The following is a 22,012-nucleotide window of genomic DNA, read 5'->3' on the forward strand; positions in this document are numbered from 1 at the left end:
GCCTGCTCTATCGGACCAAGTTTATAACCCATTCTATGTGACTCTAGAATCATGCATGCTCTACAAATATATCTGTATTTCCCTTCAAATACAGCTTTCTGATCCATACCATTTTAAGATTTAATTTATATAACCATATTGTTGTGGGAATTAACTAATTATTAAACTAGTTTTTGAAAGACGATGAGATGGGTATAAAGAAAACAGGAAAGTATTCACTTCTGAGTGAAGAAATGGTGTCGACTAGGGAGCTACAACACAAGGAGGTAAGGTAGAAGGATGCTCAATCGGCATACTGCACGAAGTGGGTTCTTTACCAATGAAGGAAATAAAAATGGATTTTCTGAAATTATATCCTGCTTTGGTATACAAAATAATATAAAACCATAGTAAAACACACAATGAGTTCCAGGATATCTAGGGCTATGCAGAGAGACACTGTCTCAGGAAAACCAAACCAAACCAAACTGAACCAAACCAAACCAAACCAAAAGAGATACCAGTAAGGCTAAATTAAAGAACATATTAAGCACACACAAACAGCCAAGTTGGTTTTATTCCAGAGGAGCAATGTTAGTTCACATATCCAAATTGACCTCCTGACAAGCATTTCCACATTCTCAAACACTTGCTTTGGGCGACAGCAATCTAAAATTGTTAAAAGTGCAAATAAACTGGACACATACATGTATACATAAACTGGTCCACATGGGAAAAGCTCTATTTCATACCATTTCAGTCTAAGGTATGCCATGCTGAACATGCACACAATCTTGTCTGTGTTCCTTGAAGTTCAATCTGGAGGAAAATATTGTGTTCTACTTATAGCATCTGGTATAGGCTTGAAAGATAGCACTGACTAGCAGGTGCTGCATGTAGTGTATATACTCCTGGAAATTGGTCCTATGTGGTGGTGCTGTGCTTGGTGCCAGGTTCTGTGGTAATGCTGCTCCCAAGACATGTACAGCTTTGGCCCAATGTTCTCCTGATACAATTTACAGTACACTTATTTGGTCAGTTCTCCTAGGTCCATTCCACAGGCCTCCAACAGCGCATCAATGCTGGTGTTACTCAACTGCTTTCCTGGAAGCACATCTAGGTGCTGTAAAATTTGCACTGGGAAACAGCACGCAAGCCCACTCTCAACCCTTCGTTCATTCCTGCTTCCTTCTCTCCCTGATCTATGTAGCTTTTCTTTCCTTCTTTCCTTCTTTCCTTCTTTCTTTCTTCTTTCTTTCCTTCTTTCTTTCTTTCTTTCTTTCTTTCTTTCTTTCTTTCTTTCTTTCTTTCTTTCTTTCTTTCTTTCTTTCTTTCTCTCTCTCTCTCTCTCTCTCTCTCTCTCTCTCTCTCTCTCTCTTTCTTTCTTTCTTTCTTTCTTTTTTTTGAGACAGAATAGCTTTTCTTTTTTGTAGAGACTGGGGCACCAATTCTGCTTGATAAATACAAACTGAGTCAAAGGCCACAAAAAAGTAAAAGCACATGCTTAAGAGGACAGCTACACCAGAACCACTGCAGAGTGGCACTAGCTGTAGGGACAAGCTGCCACTAAAGGCCCCCAGGGGCAACAGCCCTTTAGTATGGTGAACATAATGCAGCTTGCTACACAGTGACCTTGGATGCTTAGAAAAACTTGAGACAAATACTGCTATTGCAAAACCAACATCTCAATGGAGACTTTACATGGGCTACATAGGGTACCTTTTCACTGTTCATGGGTGATTCTTACTCCTGGAATAATAGATTAAAGACAGAGTATGGACTATTTCAGATGCATATCGCAATACAAACCCAGTAGAGCAGGAATGTCTGAGGGGGAGTAATAGTCTCAATCCCTTTGCCAGTCCGGCAGTAATTTAATTAGAGAAACTTTGAGCTTGCTTCCTTCAACAAAAGATGCAAATGCAATGATAAACAACTCAGAGATCTTTCACCCACATAACAAGTACTCATGCATTCCCCAGCTGAGCTAACCAGCTTGTTCCTACTTCCCCCTGCCTAGGTCAAAGGCTGAGGAGTCATCTTGTGTGGTCCTGGCCACTGCACTATCAGTCTTTGGCTCATATGACCCTCAACTCATTTTCAGAATGTTTATCATACAGTACAAGTATGCTGAGTATTCCTGTTTCATTTCATTTGCTTTGTAATCAACACTCTCAGCAAGACTTACACTGTAGATAGAGTAAAACCTAGACTCCTTGGCACAGCTGATCAAATCCTCAGCTTCTCATTGCCAGCCTCACTTCACCTCTTCCCACTGTTCCACAGCAGTACTGAGTCAAGGTTAGCTTCTGGAAGATGCCATGTTCTCACATCTCTCTTGATCTGTGTTGATGCTATGCCCAATGTAAGGGGTATTCCTTTTTCCCTTTTCTATTTCTAGTTGCCCTTCACAATTCTCTTCCTTCAGATATCTGTCCTAGGTAACCCATGTGCTGTCACAGCTAATATAACTTTGGATACATAATGGAGGCAGGATCTCTTATAAGCCTGCCCTCCGCACTACACTACTTCGTCATCTCTGCAGCATACGGGGCTGGCACTCAGTAGGTGCACACAAAACCTGCTGAAGTTCAGGTTTACATTCATTCCCTTCTCATAACTTGTCAACTCTTTTCCTTATGCTCTCCCCACACCTCCTAATTCTCCCAGCTGAAGTACCTGGCATTTGCTTGCGTATTTATTTCCACAGACACGTGGAGGCCCTCTGATGGCTGGAATCACATATCTGTCTCTGTATTCTCTCATACTCAGCACATTGCCTGGTAAGGAATAAGCACTAATAAATCTTCGATGAGTGAATGGAGGCACAGGAGTCATCTTTGGATATTTCTAAATCAAAAATTCCCCAATTGCCCCAGAATCTCACTGATTTGTGTTAATTTATGTGAAATGGAGCCTAGGTATTTGCATTAAGGTAACAATGCCCATTAAGTTTTAGTCAGCCTAATAACAAGTTTTTCCTTGTATTACAACCATGTAAAAAGAGGAGCAGTTTCAGGTGACTTTATGTTACCACAATAAAATCTACTTGTAAAAAACATGCAATAGAAGGAGCTTGGAAATGTAGCAAGCTTTGTCTGATCTCTTCTAGCTTTGAAGCAGAAAACATTCAAAATGTTTCATGCTATTTGCTAAAGGAACTGGTACCCACACACAGAGCTGATCAAGCCTGCTGAAGGCTTAGCAGCTTGCAGCCCAGTGAACTTACCAGTTTGTGGAACTGCAACAAACATTTGTCTAGATTAGGGTATACGAGATTTAAAGGTGCTTTTCAATCACAATATCCTTTATGAATTAGAGTTTCATCCATCAACATTACAGCAAAAGGAGGAAGGTCTCAGAGGGCTGTCTCATTACAAGGCTTGTAAACACTGTCCTTAGAAAGAATTGGTTTATCACCTAACAAATCAAAATCTGATTGAGAGGAGAATTTATTTGAGATCATCTGTCTTAGAAGACATGTTGAACTGAACGCACTTCTTGGCCTCTTTAGCCATTCATCAAGAAATTAACGAGCAAATGCCACAAACCACCGGAGGAGCGCTTTAGACTGGAAATGGGAATCACAAAGAAATGAGTACAGCCAGACAGGAGAGAAGATAGGAAAATGGCATGGAAATGTAAAGTTTCAGGAGAAAAAAGTACCACAGACTTGTGGATGAATGAAGTCAAATGCAAAAATAGATTAGTTTTCATTTCCTATCATGTTTTACACACAGGAAAGCATTTTCCATAGACTTATTCATAGAGTTATAGAGACAATGTGCAGCCCTGAAGACTTTCTTCCTTCATAAGTTTCTCTTAATAACCAGGAAACCATGAGAATCCAAGTATATTCTACTTAAGCTAATTAACTAATTTACTTTTTTTCCTTGCCAGGGACTGAATGCAGGACCATGTACGCTAGCAAGCTCTCGATCACTGACTAAATCATCTGCTCTGACAGAGGATATTTTAAAAGGCAAGTGACAGGAAAACTGTCTCCGGCATTGCTGCTATAGGCCAGCACCATACAGCTTTATTACTATTGCTTCAGTTTTTATTGTCTTAAACAATCCTAAGTTAAAATACATTGACAGAATGGGCACATCTGCTTCGGTTGATACTATCAATGTCTTTAAAAAAATCAAGATCTAGCAATTAGTTTGTTATTATTATTACATTATTTTATATTGATAAAAATACCATAAAGGAAAACACAACATGATTTATTTTCATTTAAGCAATTATTCTACAGTGAACTGTAGATACTAAAAAAGAGCAGCAGTCGCAGGGCTGAAGAGGGGCTTAGTGATTAAGCCTTGAGCCTGACACAGCTGATTTCTTTGTCCATCTGGCTTATTGCATGTTGTCAAACTTGTGTGGGTTAAATATTAAACCTATATCTTTTATTTTGAAATGCTTTATTTAGAGATTTTCTTAGTGGCATTTCTCTCCCCTTTGTTTAGTTCTGGTGTGGTACTTGGGATGGAACCCAGGGCCATGAATTTTCAAGGCAAGTGTTCTACAATTGATCTACACCCTCACTTTCTTAGTGTAATTTAATTTATAGCTCAGGCATTGAGTAAACAAATGTTTGTTGAGAAAGCACATGAAAGTAATATTGTTATAACTCACCCACTAATTCTCCTATACACTGTTTCTTAAGTTACTTTTCTTTGCATGTCCTTCAGTTTATCCATAATGGGAAATTGGACTTTACTATTTATCATTCTTTATTCTTTTCTTTTATACCCACCATAAATGTTAAAAAAAAACCCACCAATTTCTTAACTTCAGTTTCTAATCTGTGAAAGAATAATGAGTATTTTCCTAACCTAAGTCTCAAGGGATTATTGCAAAATTAAGATGAGATAGCGCATGCTTATGTATTTTGAACTTCATTAAACTTAAATTAAGCTTTGCCTCTCATGATATTACTGGATCTATACAAAGGGAGAAGGGAAAGTGGGTAAATGTGAGAGTCATAAACCTAAAATAAGATCAGCCTGATTCTGAAATCCTAAGTGCACTGCCTGGCCAACATCAGTGCCCTTGGCTTTGTGGAATATTTCCGTCTACCATGCTATGCAAGGTGTCTACTCATAATCATTACAAAGCACAATGTACCCTCAGTTAGTCTAAAGAGATGTTTCCTGAACAAAGAAAATATGCAGTTCATGTGCTGTTAAGTTCTTGTGAAACAGAACATAGTGCAGACAGCTGACATTTAAATACTTGCCCCACCCCCCAGCCCCCCACCCCCCGCGGGACCAGTTTATTCATTGCATTCATTAAGTTATTATTAAACAAGCTATACAAACACCAACTTTATATTTTATTTTTATCATCATCATTTCATCAGTTTTGGGGTCAAAGGTTTTAACCTAGGGCCTCATGCATGCTAGGGAAGCACTCTAAAATAGAGCTATATCACCAGCCCCTTTTTCTTTTTTTTTTTTGAAAAATGTGGATACAGGATCTCACAAAGTTGCCGAAGCCTTGAGCCCACAGGGAAGGCCTGGCCAGCCTTGAAACAGTGATACTCCAAGCAAAGCTTTGCTGGTATCACAGGCATGTGCTACACTGTCCAGCACTGCATCAACATTTCTGATGACTTTTGAAATTGTATACACGGCTATTCTAACAATATGAATGTTTAAAATCTTGGTTATCTGAAGGAAAAGACCTTCTGATTTTTCAATTAAAAACAAGTTTAACATAGTACTTTCTCATCTTTTTTAGGGAGGCTGGCAGAGTGGAAATTTAACATAATTTAAATTTTGCCTAAATGTATGCTTAGAAAATTCTAATGTTTGTAGACATCTGGAAATTAGCTTCACTGGGGGGCATTCTTTTCAAGAGAGAATTCTTTGCAACATGTATCATTTCATAATATTTTTTTATCTTGTTCAATGTGTTTTGACAAACCACCCTAATATAAGTCAGATAAAATACTGTGATTAAACTTCAAACTTAAATACTTTTTAAAAAATAAAAGCACCAATGATTTTGATACTTTGGGAAATGCTAAAATAAAGATATTTTTTTCTCATTAAAATTCAAGTCAGAGCAACAAATACCTTTATAGGATGGTGCTTTTTGTAGTTGTACACAATATTATTTAACTGCCACCCAAAGAAAAAGAGTTCAAGATAAATGCACCTTTCCTCTAATTAGGTGTAGTTATAAGATCTCATGATGACATGCATGTCTGTTACTGAGCACCATATAGTTCTGAACATTGGACAGCAAAGGGTGAAGGAATGTAAAAAAATCACAGAGAAATTTACTGCTCCCAACTTTGGGTGCTGGGCTTAGTGAATGTGTGAGATAAAAGCTAAAGACACTTATGTGGAAATTTGCCATAGCAGTCACCCACTAGCAAATAAATAGTTCCCTTCTAAACAATTTAAATTTCAGATGTAATTTTAGAGTTTGATTTTAAACATAGAACAAACATTTCCTCCTTAAGATAGAGATATAAAAGGAAAGATTATTTTTAAGTGAGACATGGTCTGAATAGAATACTAAGAGAGAGGGAGAAAGAAGAAAGGAAGAAAGAAAGAGAGAAAGGAAGGAAGGAAAAAGAAAGAAAAAACCTGAAAAAATCCAGGAAAATCCCAATGGTGAAAACTCCACTATACATTAGAGAGACTGGAATCCTGAAGGCACATTACTCTTTCTATATGTGATCCATCACCCAGAACCTTCATCCCATCTGCATAAACTTTTCTGGAAAAAAAAATGTCCCCACAAATGAAACAGGCTGCTCACACTCAAACAGACAATTTCTGTGTGTTACTTTGACACCTTCATATAAAGGCAGAGTGATTAATGGATAAGTTTAATAAGTCAGATGTAAAAGCTGCAAGATCAGCCTTCATGCTCCTTCTTTTAGCTGTGGTATTTCTGTCCAGGTGAGGAAGATCTAAACATCATTCCCACTATAATTCATTTCTGTTGACAAAGAGTTTAGTGAGTGATCACAAATAGATATTATATATGCTTCTATAAAATAAAAGATTCAAAAATGGCACTTGGACTTGTATCATTATTGATGATACATCATTACCTTGCATACAATGGGAGCAGTGCATCCTTTGTGTTTCTATCAAGGAGGAATGTGCAGACATCCCTTATCCCTTCAGGTAGGCTGTCCTCTGAACAGCCTGAGGAAAATGTTGGTGTGTAGTAATCATTTACTATTAGCAATCTGTGTATTAATTAAGATTCAGTGTCCATAGAAATTATTCTGAGCGTTAAACCCTTATGCAGATTAGTTATGTTTGTAACAACGGACTAGAATTTAAGAAAGAGAGAGGAGAATGGCTACCTAACACCAACAGTTATTGCTCAGTGCAAAAGGACAGCAAGGACACTTGCAAGTAAAAGAATTGGATCAATATTAACGCGATTTTCATTTCATGCTTCCCCAACTCCAGTAAGCTGACAATATACTCTGATTATGTGAACTGCCTGAGAGTAACCCAGGTTATTAGAGCAGGAGGTGGAAATGGGAGGCCCTTTTTATATTGACAGGCCTGCTAATAGAGTATACTGATTTTCAAAGACATGTAATACATTTTCACAATTTGGTTCTGACAGCAAAAACCAGAATTTCATTTATTCCTAATTCAAAATATTCATATGTAAGCAATATTTTTTACAGCAGACTAGCAAAGGGGATATTTATAAATAGCATTTTTAAACAGAAAAAAATGCAATTAAAAAGGTGCAAGAAATGTTACTGCATTTAAGTGGATTTAAACACAATATAACTATGAAATGTTAATATAATAATCTAACAGTCAATCTAGAAAACTGTATTCTGTGCTTTTTAGAAGAATATATACCATACTAACTCTTTATGCAGTTTAGGATTGATATCTCTCAGTAGAATTGTGACTAGCCTTGAAGTTAGGGTGATATATAATTACTTAGAACTGGATTTTGATATACTGCAAGCCACGTAGCACATTTTACCTGAAGAAAAACAAACACTTCTCTTGATCAAGTTTGGAACTAAGTATCATACAGGTCAGGACAATGTGTCCTCAACTCTGCCTCATTTCACCGCAGAGTCTGATCCCCTTGGTAAAGTGCTTAGAAGAACAGCGATGGGAGATGAGTGTATTGAAATGGAATAACAGTGGGTCATTCCCTCCTTCTGTAAGCATTTTATTCCCTTAGAAGAAAAAAGAGGGATGGGTTGGGGAGGGAACATGGAAAGGAAAGAAGCCTGCTAAATCTTGTGCCCCGAGGAGTAGACAGGAACAGAATGTAAGCCTGGAATCAGCACATCTTGAGAAGGAAAAAACATGAAGTAGATGACATAAGCAAAAACTGAAGGGTGGGGGGGGGGCACTTCCTACAGCAACATGGGAAATCTGCTTCTAGTATCTCAGACTATTGGAAAAGGAGTAGAAGGTGCTTTGAACGGGCTCAGAGAGGAGGAAGAAAGTGGTAACTAACTCCCTTCTCTTTATTACTAAAATAAGGCACAGCTAGGATGCTGTTGATGTGCAGGCTATTTTTAACAGCACTTTATAAAACCTAGTGCTGGAGATGTAACTCAGGGGCAGAATGATTCTTTACTTGGGTTGGTGCCCTAGGAACAACCCAAGTCGACAAAAAATAAGTAAATAATAAATAAATGAATAAAAAATAAATAGAAATAAAGCCAGTATAACAAATAAATAAATTGAAAAAATAAACCTACATTATGTTTTCAGAAGTGACAATATATAAAGCCCATGAGTGACACTGAGGTGGCCTATATTACAACATCTTCATGGGTAACATGCTGTGAGAGTTATTATCAGATAAACTGCATGTAAGGGAATGTTCCATAGGGTCAAGTGCACACAGAGCATGGCCGGTGGTGCTTGGGGTGAGCGTAAATCACCTACCACATCACTAGGTCACCTCATTTCTGTGGTCTGTCCTTTCACAAACATAAATCCTTCAACAGCTCTCTGTTCACAGCCTCATTTTCATGCCCTCTCCCCATAACAGCCTCTGGTTCCTTCATGTGCTACTGGTCTCCATTTGGGGATACACTACTCTGTGTGGTGTTGACCTTAACTCCACACACCCACTCTATTCACTGATTTGGAGGAATTCAGTTCATGTTTACAACTGCCACTCAGGCATATGATCTTCACAGGGCTCACCATACTGATAGTATACTGCAAAACAAATACCTATTGTAGCATGAATCTTAAAGGGTCTTATTAATAAAAGCAAACCTGGAGCCAGGTATTGGGGTGAACGCTGGTAGATCAGAGAAGCAGAACAAGCCACAGCTTCCTCACCTTGCCAGTTCCTCAGCTGATCCTGTTTCCTCAGACTGGAAGCCTCTGAATCTCAGCTGAACTGCTGCTCAAAAGCCTAAAAGCTTAACCAGCTCTAGTTCCTCATCCTTATGCCTTAAATACCTTTCTGCTTCCTGCCATCACTTCCTGGGACTGAAGGCTCTTGTTACCACGCCTGGCTGTTTGCAGTGTGGCCTTGAACTCACAAAGATCCAGTTGGATCTCTGCCTCTGGAATGCTAGGATTAAAGGTGTGTGTGCTGCCATTTTCTAGCCTTTGTATCTAATGGCTGTTCTGTTCTCTGACCCCAGATAAGTTTATTAGGGTGCACAATATTTTGGGGAACACAATATCACCACAACCTATTATTCTTTGTACATGTATTACTCATGCAGTGGTATGTAGATGTTGCCAGAAATTGGTCTAAAATAAGCAAACTAATGAAGAAGTATGTTTCCCCTTGTAACTTGGCATAAGTCCACTAGACGAACTTTACCCCAGCTTTCTCTCTAGCATCTCAGGATGTTCTAAGTAAAATAAAATATAAACAACTAATTTCAGATCTTAAAAATGTTGCACTTGCCGTTATGACTTTAGAAAACTTCATCCTTCAATTCAGTTTCCCAAACTCATCAAGTATGTGGTTAAATGCGGTACATGGACCTCATCAAATAAGTACAAGACAGTGACTGGGTTTTAAAGAGCACTCAGCTCTACAAAAACATGGGTGCTCTAATGGGATATGTAGAGAAATCAGATTTTGGTTTGTAAGTGGTTTTTATTTTATCTGAGAATATGAGATATCTAAAATAAAATTATTTAATTTTTTCCATATATGTTGATATACATTAAATTATTCTTTTACTTATAATCTAAAATAAAAAATTTTGTATTCATAGCTACAGTCTGACTGCAAAGACTTGCTCAGGGCCATATATCCCCAGTCTTAAATACGAATACTTTTTGAATTTCTGTCATTAATACAAACACAGAGTCCATCAAGTCAAGGCCTTAAGCCTCCCCATGTCAGTGAATTCTATCTCCCCTTGCCTAGCCTAGCTTAGCCTACTCTGTTCCGTTCTACTCACTTCCCTCCCCATGTTGGCGATTTCTCTTCCCTTCATCTTCCCTTCCCTCCTATCTCGGGGATTTCTATCTTTCTACCCTTACTTCCCTGCTCACCTGGTAAATGCAGATCATTCTCTTAAGGCAATTTGTAAGTCAGCTACTCTCAGTGACACCTTCTCTAGTCAGCCTGTCTCCTGTGCTTCTGCGGGTTAGAATGCCCTGCTCCCAAACCCAGTGTTTAGAACATGTGTGGTACACAGAAACTCTTCAGTAAGCGCCTTTCAATTAGCACAGTTAAACTTCTGAATCTGCTTAAATCTTATGTGTCTGAATCTTCAACATAAGACTAGGTAGCTTGTTGGAATAGTTTTTGATATGAGAAATACCATGTATGTGTAAATGGGTGCTATAAGCATATTTGTAGCCTTTATGACTGCATTTTAAAAAATCTATTTAAGTCATTTTCTAGCCTATAAAACCATAGGGTAAAGTCAAGGGTAGGAGTCTAAGCTTATGAGGTGATGTCAAGAAGGGCTAGCAGACAACTGACTGCAGGTATTTCCTTCTCTTAAAACAATTGCATCATTAATTTTTCAGCCGTTACTGGAACCTCATTCAAACCACTAATTTTTATTCCGAATACAGAGATCCAATTTATAATGCACCAACTAAAGCAGTTGGTTTACTCATGTTTCTACACAGTAAGGATGTGGTTTCTCAAATGCTGTAATGACTGCAAACTCTTGGAAGAATGAAGACAGACAATGTCATGGTTTTCCTCAATGGCTGCATTGCTGCACAGCATTATGTTTCTACTCTCAGTACCTTCCTATTTTCTGAGGACTGCATGTAACACATTACAGTAGCCATGCATTCAGCAGCAGACTAATTTAATTCCAGCTCATTACAGAGCTGCTTTTTGTGCATCAAGGTCATAACTTGATGGCTTCACAAGCTTAGATAAATCAGGTGTTAAGCAGACAGATCTCTGAGGAACCTAAGAATGTTCTCATTTGCAGTTCTCAGCATATCTTATTATTTATTGCCAAAGAAATGACTGATTAACTTTGTCATCTTTGCTCTGTGTTTTTTTTTCCTCCCTCAGGCTGCGGCAGCCTGCCCTCCTCTGCAGTGCCAGATCAGACCTATTTAAGATGATGTCTTTGATCACAGACATGAAGCACTTGCGATCTTAGCCTTTGATGAAATGGAGCTCCACTGTAATTTTATGGAAGAGAAACAGAAGCCCAAATGATGACTGACACTCACCAAAGAGATCCAAACTTACTAAGAGTTTTCCCTATTTTTGTCAGCAGGTACCTTTACACACTAGAATGTACCAGAAGTTGAAGAGTCTAGGTATTGTTTTAATATGTAACACTTAAAACACACTATTTCAATTACTTACCTATTAGCTAATTGCCCAAAGAATAAACCTTGCTGGTGAGAAGATGAATTTTAAAACATCTTTCTTACATAATTTCACTGCTATGGTTTATAAAACTCCTGATAATTAAATTCCAAATTGAAAGAGATTTTACCACTAAAAACCACCTAAACAACACATTCAGTACATGCAAAATTAGCACATTAAACATCAAGAAAAAAATTACATGCCTCTAGGTTTTTATTAATCACATTCCAACACCAGAGACTGAGACTGTGTCAAATCATACTGAATCTTTTGCACATGACTACCTCATAAATTATTCAACTCATTAGTGTTACTAAAAAGCAGGAAAAATTTCATCGCTGCACAGGCTATTTTCCAGTTGAAAAAGGTCAGCTACAAGTTTTAATAATAAAATCATGGAGCAAACTTTCAAAAATCATTATGAAATAAAACTATTATCTTTTGTTTCCTTAAAATGATATCCAACTCTGATTATTTACTCATTTAAAGATAGAATTAACATTTTTATTTGAGACTCTAAGAAAACTGATAATAGTGCTATGAAATCTGAACTACAGCTGAATATTCCTTCCCATCATGGAAATACAACTCTATGGTAATCCAAACCGTGTGTCTGGACTTAGGGTATCAAGAAAGGTCAAGTGATCCACGGCATTTCCACGAAACCTGAAGTCGTCCACTGCCTCTGCTTGACTTGTGTTACCCTCATGGAGGCTCCTAGTCTCCAAACTCATGATCTATGCGAACAGATGACTAACTTGGGCTTTGGCGTCCAGACATGTTTTACCTACTAAGGAAAGGTTACCTCTCTCAGTTTACAAGTCTTTAACAGTTTTGACTATTTTATCACTGATTACACCCACACTGGAAGTTACCAGTATTTTGTTCCTGAAACATTTACGTTTCTATCACATGGATAAATGAAAAATCGTTTTCACCAAAATCCACAACTGAGATTGTGCATATTCAAAGCCTAATGGCAAGTTAGGATTTAAAACATTTTATCACAGGGAGGTAGAAATGATGCAATTATTTGACAAGGAAGAAGGAACACATTGAATTTCAATTTGTCGACTTTGGGAATTTACAGCTTTGTCCTATGACGGTACCCTAACCTGCGTACCCAACATCACAGGTCTACAAGGCGGCTGTTGGTCTGCACCCTGCCAGACTTTGCATACATAAAGACATTATAATGTTTGACAGGGTATTCAGACAATGGATTGGGTTTTATACAGTTTGGCTTTTCTTTTTTTGCTTTATATAGATGTTTTGAATATAAAACTTATCTTTAAAAACAGAATCTGCTTTTAATTAAGCCTCCCAGCATCTATTTTTATTGAAGGAAGTGCTTTGTAATCATTACTGGCAGTTACTTCCTCTTTCTTCTGAAGAAGTACTTCATGTGCAGATTGGGGGCAAGCAGGTCTGGAAGAAGTGGGGAGTCCTGGGTGCCTGTAATCTTCCCTTTATTTGTCTGCAGATATTCCTCCCTGGAATATTTCCATTTTCCTGTCCCTTGCCCCTTTTCAGACTGCTAACCCTCTCCTCAGTTCCTGAGGTCCACAGACATTTGAAAAGGTATACCCGGGAAGTGTTCAGGGAGGGAGATCTGTGGTGTGTTATCTTTGGTCTTCTACACCATGACCTGAACCCTGGCGAGTGATCATCATTTGACTCTACCACAGGAACTGTACAAGTGTTTTAAATATATGATGCTTGTTCTTAATACTTGTCAAATAAAAACACTCTTCTTTCTCTTCCTCAAGGAACCTGACACAAGAGGGACAAAAGATCCTGAATACTGATCATCATCTAGCATTTAAAATTAATGAAAATAGCATTTTTAAAATTCCCATGTAGTACACAGATTTGCCAGCATGGCTCATTTATTTCAAGATGTGAGCACTATTTATTTTAGTCCAGGTTTATTAACAATAGTTTCTATGTGACTAAAATATGTACCTCCATCACAGGGATTTTTAAGGCAAAAAAAAAAAATACAAATCAAACACAAAGAGACCCATTTTTAAAGCAGAAACAAAATAAGTATTTTCATAACAAAGCCCTTTTGAAGTAACCTGTAGAGTATGGATGGTAGCTTCTACAGAATTAAAGCTTTTATAACTATTATCAATGCTCCTTAGCCTAAACTCTCTTACAAATTATTTGCAGACAAGTCTACTTTCAAATGAGATAAACGCATGCTGAATTTAAATTAGTAAATAAAGCACACATGTTTAATCCCAGAACTCCAGAGGCAGAGGCATGTGGAACTGTGAATTCCAGGCCAGGGTCATCTTCATGGTGATTTCCAGGCCAGTTCCAGGTACTATTAAGTATACGCTGCCTGTATAGGCAATATTTCTATGAATCATGAATGTAACAACTCTCTTTAAGTTGGCTGCAAATCCTTAGGGTGCTAAAATCCTTAGATGGGCTTTAGAGTTGATTTGAGAATTCCTTATAGTAAGGACTCCTATGATTTATTGAAACATTTTTAATATTTACTTCCACTGTATAATTACTTTGTAATTTTTCTTAGGGTAATGGTTGCATTGAAACCCTGACGTACAGTGTTCATTTGGTAATGATTTGTATCTTTTTACATTCACCTCATTAAGAATAAGAATTGTATAGCATGATACAAACTATACCATGATGTAAAACTTTTACCAAATGTTGTAAACTTTAAAATAGACAGCTCACTTAATTACTCTCAAGTGAAAATAAGTATGGCAAGTAACTCCAGAGTTAAAAATGGACAACACAAACTACAAGGACAGGGCTCATTATTGTTACCTTTGGATAGATGGCATCAGAAATTCTGACATAGCCAATCAGCCTTAAACTCACGAGAGCATTTAAAAATGTGTAAACGGGGACAGTGAGATGGCCAAGTGAGTAAAGGTGCTTGCCATTAACTCTGGTGAACCTGGATTGAATCCCCAGGACCCCTACGCTGAAAGGAGAGAAATGGCTGTCTTTGACCTCCACACATGAGCTATGGCATGTAGACATATGTGCCTGTGCTTGTGCATACACGAGCATGAGCACACGTATGCACACAATAAATGCAATAAATTTAAAAAGTGGGCAAACAAAAATGTAATTAAGGAAACCTATTAGACAATAAAGTAACATTTTTATTAAACTATAGTAATATTTTTACTAAACATCTTTAAAAAGAGAATTGGGGTACAGCTTTCTGGCAGTGATGGTTGATAACACTGAATGTATGACAGTTATGACAAACTTCATTGGCAATCCACTGGAAGCCTGGGAGCTGAACTGGATGAACAGAAGAAGACTGTCTAGTTATGTGTCATGTGTGTGGTATATGTATATGCATGTGTTTGCATGTATACACAATGCACATGGTTATGTGGACACATGTATGTGCATGTGGATGCCACCCATGTCTTTGTTGACCATTTTCAATTGTGTGTGCATGTGTGAATGTATGCATGGATGCATGGATACCTTCCTTGATTACTTTCCACCTTGTTTTATAAAACTGTGTCTCTCTAAATCTGGAGTTTATTGAGTGCTTAGATTGGCTGGCCAGTGAGCTTCAGGGATCTGCTTGTCTCTGGCTCTGCAATGCTGGGGTCACAGATGTATGCTTCTGTGTCCTACTTTTAAGAGGAACTCAGCAAGACTTTTACTGACTGATCTCCCCAGCCTGATAATTTTCTGAGCTTAAAAAAATTAGGATGGGAATATATAGGTTACTAATATAACATTTCAGTTATATATATACATATGTAAATAGAGATCACTGTATATGTCTATCTATATGTGGGTACACACACACTGATGGGTAAAAACACAGATTTTGCAGCAGGGCTCGTGCAGTACCCAGGGTAGAAAAAAACACAAAACACAGACCCACCCTTGAGTATTATAACATGTTTACATGGCTTGTGGTCATTAAAGTTTGAAAGACACTGAAAAATCCATTTTACTACAGTTTTAGGCTATCTTGACCAGATGTGAATATTTTAATCTTTTATGGTAAGATGAAGCCTCTTAAATAAATCTAAGAAATACGGATTTCAGTTTGACTCAGATAGTCCTAAAGGGCAAGGCAAGACATGTTATTTCTGACACAACGCAGTGAATATGACGTAACACTGAAAAACGAAATTCTTCCTACAGCAGACCTCTCCCCTCAGGAGGGGCCCTGCTTTGGAGGCAGTGGCACTCACCGTACTCTATGGCAGATTTGAGCAGTGCTTCTGCATGCGTGGAGCCAAAGGCATTTCGAACGAATCTTCTCCTTCGACGAAGGTCATCCTCCCAGTAATCCAGACGCCAAAAGTCATGCAACTGACTAGATGTGGGAAAGAAATGACATTAATGTTATTAACAAAAAGTCAAAACTAGACATTCATTTGTTCCCTAAAATTAAAATTTTATTTCATTGGTATCTCTGGAAAATTAAGACAGTTGTGTTTGTATGAGTTTTACTATCACAATCAAGTTAAATAGCTGCATTCTCATACTTTATTCTCTTACACTGTAAACACTTGGCCATTTTTCTTTCTTTTTTTTTATTTTTCAGTGTTCTCTACCAAAACGTTGATCATGGGGAGTTCAGTAACAAATACAACATCAAACTGCAAGCCTTAATGGCAGTTTTCTTTCTTTTACACTTTATAACAAGCTTGTAAATCACAGACTAGATCTTACTACAAATAGTCTGCAATTTAATGTCTGTGGCTTAGTAGACTAAATTAAGAAGAATAAAATATTGCCCATGTGGATCTGGTAGAGAAATGATTAAAATGATGTGCTGAAATATTCATTGAAGTAAATCCCTGCTGCCCACAGCAACCTGAGAAAAGTGCAATTTTATCCATTATTAATAATACCAAATTAGAGTTGCAAAAAATTTCCAGTATGTGGTAATTGTCTTGGTAAATTATTATTCTAACGCTAAGAGTCCTCAGATGATTTTACAGCTTTCAGCTAATATAAACCATTAACAACTATGGTTATCATTGGATAACATTGTCTTGTACATGCTGAACCATTATTACAACCCACAGTGCATATTAGGAACTACTTGAAACATGCATATTATATGTCCAATGCAGTATTTTGTAATGGAACTTTCAATTTAACTTCAACAAACATTGGTGGTAAATACCTCAGCTTAAAAAGTTAGGTTTGCTGATGTACACTAACACAGTTAAAAAAGATGATACTGTAACTGTTGTAAGCAGCACTATTTGTAGAAACATGCAGAAGGCTTTCATAGAGTTTATTCACTACAGGAGAATATGGCAGGGCCTGTTTTTGTTTTGCTCATTACTGAATCTCTAATATCAGGTCTGGAACAAGTATACTTTTCAACAAGGAGTCAACAGAATAATTTTTAACTTCAAAATACCTATACCCTGGGGCTGAAGAGATGATTTAGGGGTTTAGAGCACTTGCTGTCTGTAACTACAGTTTCAGAGGGTTTATCTTAGTCATTGTTCTATAGCTGTGAAGAGACACCATGATCAAGGCAACTCTTATAAAAGAAAACATTGGAGGATTGCCTACAGTTTCAGAGGTTTAGTTTATTATCATCATGGTGAAGAGCATGGCAGCATGCAAGGAGGGCTGGAGCAGTAGCTGAGAGCTAGATTATGATCCATAGGCAGAGAGAAAGACAGGGACCCTGTGCTTGGCATGGGCTTTGAAACCTCAAAGCCTACCCCAGCCATTTCCTCCAACAAGGCTCTATCCCCTAATCCTTTTAATCCTCCTCAAATAGTGCCACTCTCTGATGCTAAACATTCAAATATATGACCCTATAAGGGCCATTATTACTCAAACTACCACATTCTACTTTCTGGACCCTGTAACAGGGCCACAGAACTTAGTAGGCCCTAAGACTTTACTTAGCACAACTGACTCCATGATGGAAGTGCCATTCAGACTGTAAAACTCAGCACACAGATAGCACCACCTGCCAAAACTAAAACAAAGGCCTTATTCATCAAAGTCTATATAGTTCTGGGCAAGTCTCAAAATGTACTAACCTTGCTTTTTAGCTTCCGTAGTTCTGCTTCTGGATAATTGTTCTTATTAACTCAAGTATGCCAACCTAGAATATGGTTTTTGTGCTTAAAAGCTCACCCTAAGAAAGGCTCAGTACTACACTGGGATCCTGAACACTCAGTGTAGTAGTCACTGGCTGGCTAGTAAAGACTTTCTGTTGGCTTAAACCAATGTCTGAGCAGTCTTCTTTGATGAATACCCCACAACAGCCCCCATGGGCTTATAGCCATATCATAAAGCAAAAAAGCATTCAGTCCAACTTCAAAGTCCCCATAGTATATAACAGTCTCAAATTTGTTTCAAAGTCCAAAGTTTCTTCTGAGATTCATGCAATCTCTCAACTCTAATACCCCTATAAATATCAAAATAAAAAAGATCACATACTTTCAACATATAATGACACAGGATATACATTATCATTCCAAAACGCAGGGAAGGGAGCATAGTGAGGAAATACTGGATCAAAGCAAGACAGAAAACCAGCTGGGCAAACTCCAAACTCTGCAGCTCCACATCTGATGTCGAAATGCTCTTCAGCTCTCCAACTCTGTTCAGCTGTGTTGACTGCAACACACTTCTTTCTCTTGGGCTTGTTCTACTCCTTGTTAACAACTCTCCTCAGCAGGTGTCCCACAACTCTGGCGTCTCCAACATCTTGGGGTCTCAAAACAAGTCCAGGCTTCAACTTCATAGCTTCATGCAATGTCCTCTCTGGAGCTCCATGCAGGGACACCCTTGACACATGTCTGGCCTTGGCAGCTTTCCTTAGTCTTGGAGGGAGATTCTATAATCCCTTCCCTGTATTCTTGACTCTAAAGCTAGAACCATGTGGCTAGAGTTGCCACGTTCTGTTGCTTGATGAGGCTGGAACTTGTTCCTTGTTCAACTGCATTTGAATCAGCTTTTTGCTGTTGGTAGTTTTCTTCACTGCTTAAAGTTTCCTGAGGTCATCACTCCCTTTATTCCATTTAACACCAGGCTTTTCTTTAACTATTTATTTCCTTGAGCACTGGACTTAGTTGCATTACATTTCCTGATTCTCTACTCCAACCCTGAAAAGTATACATTCTGTATTTTTCCTTTCTCATCTTGCTTCTTTTCATTATAGATCTGTACAAGAGTGGTCACTAATAATCATACAACATAGGCTATCTTGAAACCTCCTCTGCCAATGTCATTAATCTAAACCTCTTCAATTTAACCTCAGATTTTAGGACAAGGACAAAAAGTAGCCACCTTGTTAAAGTATCACAAGAACCAACTCTAGACTACTTACTAACATTCTTCCCCTCTGGACCTCTTTGAGCTGGGCCCCCAAAGTTCAAACAGCCCTCACCCCTGTCTTCTATGCTCCTACTAGGATGGCCCATTAAGCCATGACAACTGCTTTTCCAGTCCAAAGTCCCAAAGTCTTCCATATTCCTCTAACAAACAGCACGGTCAGGCTGTCATAGAAATATCCCACTCATGATACCAACTTCTGTCTTAGTCATGTTTTTATTGCTGTGAAGAGACACCACGATCAAGGCAACTCTTTTTATTTTTAATATTTATTTATTGTGTATACAGTGTTTTGTCTGCATGTGTCCCTGCAGGCCAGAAGAGGGCACCAGATATCATTACAGATGTTTGTGAGCCACCATGTGGTTGCTGGGAATTGAACTCAGGACCTTTGGAAGAACAGTCTGTGCTCTTAACCACTGAGCCATCTCTCCAGCCTCCAAGGCAACTTTTAAAAAAGAAAACATTAACTTGGGGGCTTGCTTACAGTTTTGATTTTCTTGTTTAGTTTTTGTTTTTATGGTGCTTAAGGTTTTTTTTTTTTTTTTTTTTTTTTTTTTTTTTTTTTTTTTTTTTTTTTTTAAGGGATGGATTACTTGTAAGGATTCTGTCCTTAATTACGTCATCAGCCTGTGACAGCGTCCCAGCCTAAAAAGCGGCTGGGCCCTCTGTGTGCCTCCCTCTCTTTCCTTTCCACTCCTTCCTTCCTTCTGTTCTCTCTCTCTCTCTCTCTCTCTCTCTCTCTCTCTCTCTCTCTCTCTCTCTCTCTCCCCCTCCCTCCCTCCCTCCCTCCCTCCCTCCCTCCCTCCCTCCCTCCCCTCTCTCCCCCTTCTCTCCCAATAAAGCTCTAAAAGGTAACCATGGCCTCTGATTGTTCTGATCAGCACTCTCCTCTGCTGGCATGGCTGCTGTGGGTGGTGGCCAGCCACGAGCAGTGCACCGTTTAACCAACATTACTCTTATAAAGCAGACAGAAGATTGAATTTACATTATAAAACAAAACCAGATGGTAACCGGCTGCTGGACATTTAGCAATAAAAATTATTCCAGAGATCAGATAAAAGGTTAGAGTCAGAAAAAACAGATACTTTACTGAAAACACACATGAGACACATGAACATGCATTACCCCTAGTAATCAATGATATCAATAATTCTGTATATGACTCAGAAGGCAGAGGCAGGCAGATCTCTGTGAGTTTTAGGCCAGTCTGGTCTACAGAGTGAGTTCCAGGCTAGTCAGGGCTACATAGTGAAAGTCTGTCTAGACCCCACACCCCCCAAATCCATGTATAAAATCTAATCTTGCCCAGATCAAACAAAAACATGTGTCTAACAGATTGGTAATTAAAAATTATCTTCACATAAATAGGCACAAAGTATATAATGTACTTTGACTTCATACAGTGAATATATGCCAATAAAAGATTGCATATTAAAGACCGGAGTTTGTGTCTGTCTGTTGGTCTTTTTTTCCTTGTTTGGGGCAGTACTAAGGACTAAAGCCAGGGCTCTGCATATGCTAGGCAAGTGCTCCACCACTGAGCTACATACCAAGCCTGAACTATGCACTTCAGTATGGTGCAATCCTAATTTGAGTACCTGAACTATATAGTTTAAATGGGTAGGTAGTATAGTCTATAAATTATAATAAAGCTATTACTAAGATAAAGGTGTCATTGTCTCCTTTTGGACACACTATGGATTGTACTTTTCCCATCTAGCTTTTTTTCTTTTTTTTTTTTTTTGTTGTGTTTTTTTTTAATGAGACATGATCTTGTTATGTAGCTCAAGCTTGCCTTGACCTTGTAGGAAGATCAATCTCCCTGCATCAGTATGCCAAATGCTGGGAGACAAGAGTTCGCTACCATGTCTAACTCTATATGCATGTTGAAGAAAAGCATGCTGATGTGACTTTTTGGCCAATTACTTGTGAGCAGCAGCCAGTTACTTTCAGACAAGACTCCCAGAGACAGTGGATAGGGAATAGGCACCATGTCCCTTCCCTCAACACACCATCCAGTATTTAAGATGCTTAAGTGACTTCTGGGAGCATTGCTATTCTGAGGCCTGTGCTGGATGTGGATGTGAGTGAGAAATATGATTTTCTTGAGTTGAATCCCTGAGATGTTCAGGTTGTTTGTTACCTCAGATAACCCAAGAGATAAGTTGGTAGGATGGCAACTATGACAGCCAGTGGGCATCATTCCACATGTTAGCTTATTTAGTCCTCTTAGACTCCAAACGAGAAAAGCACCACTATTACACACCTTTATAAGATAAGAAAATAGAGGCCAGGATGGGTGGTTGTTCTCAGGATCAAGCAACCACTTAGTGGCAGAGCAAGTGTGTGTTCTTTGGTACTCCGATTTCTTAGCTACACTCACTATAAAAGCAATGGAGAAAATGAATTCTCTTGAGGATGTGACACTGAAGACAGCTATTGACTGCCTCCTTTCCAGCAGAGCTAAACTAACCTGGATGAACACTGGTAATTATGGGAGTGACACAGTGAACTTTAAAACCTCAAGTTAATGTTATCTAGTAATTTTTAGGAGGCATATAGTTATTTTTGTATTAGCATATGTTAACTGAATAAAATCATGGGTTTCATTTAGTCTCTTTCATATGTCTGCCTTATACTTCGGTCATATTTGACTAATCAGATAGATCTTATTCTACTATCAATATGAAGGGGAGGAATGACTATTTGATAAGGAGAGGGAAAACTACATAAGGGGAAATCTTTAGTCTTCCCCTAAAATAATTAGTTATATTAAAGGTCTCAAGGACTTACATTTGGAACTATGCAAAAGAAAGGCCTTTTGCTAGAGTATGGGTATTGATATGTTTGATTTTCAATTTGCTTTTGATTTTCTTGTTTTCTTCAGAGAAGG

The 22,012-nt window shown here is 38.3% G+C and overlaps 1 protein-coding gene and 1 long non-coding RNA gene across 10 annotated transcripts in view; one reads left to right on the top strand and one right to left on the bottom strand.

The window, feature by feature from the left end:
* LOC143273849 (uncharacterized) overlaps positions 1-11,655 on the top strand; it is a 33,385-nt gene extending 21,730 nt beyond the window's left edge. The window contains exons 2-3 of the long non-coding RNA XR_013052062.1: positions 3,880-3,961; positions 11,470-11,655. This is a non-coding gene — a long non-coding RNA (uncharacterized LOC143273849). The remainder of the gene's footprint in view (positions 1-3,879; positions 3,962-11,469) is intronic.
* The window catches only part of Nbea (neurobeachin), a 545,747-nt gene that overhangs the window by 193,171 nt on the left and 330,564 nt on the right, over positions 1-22,012 (bottom strand). For all 9 annotated transcript variants that reach the window (XM_076574103.1, XM_076574106.1, XM_076574104.1 and 6 more), the window contains one exon: positions 15,990-16,114. In XM_076574103.1, coding sequence (XP_076430218.1) covers positions 15,990-16,114 — 125 coding nt within the window. The remainder of the gene's footprint in view (positions 1-15,989; positions 16,115-22,012) is intronic.

This window comes from Peromyscus maniculatus, chromosome 6 (assembly GCF_049852395.1).
Source record: "Peromyscus maniculatus bairdii isolate BWxNUB_F1_BW_parent chromosome 6, HU_Pman_BW_mat_3.1, whole genome shotgun sequence".
Classification (NCBI taxonomy): Eukaryota; Metazoa; Chordata; class Mammalia; order Rodentia; family Cricetidae; genus Peromyscus; species Peromyscus maniculatus.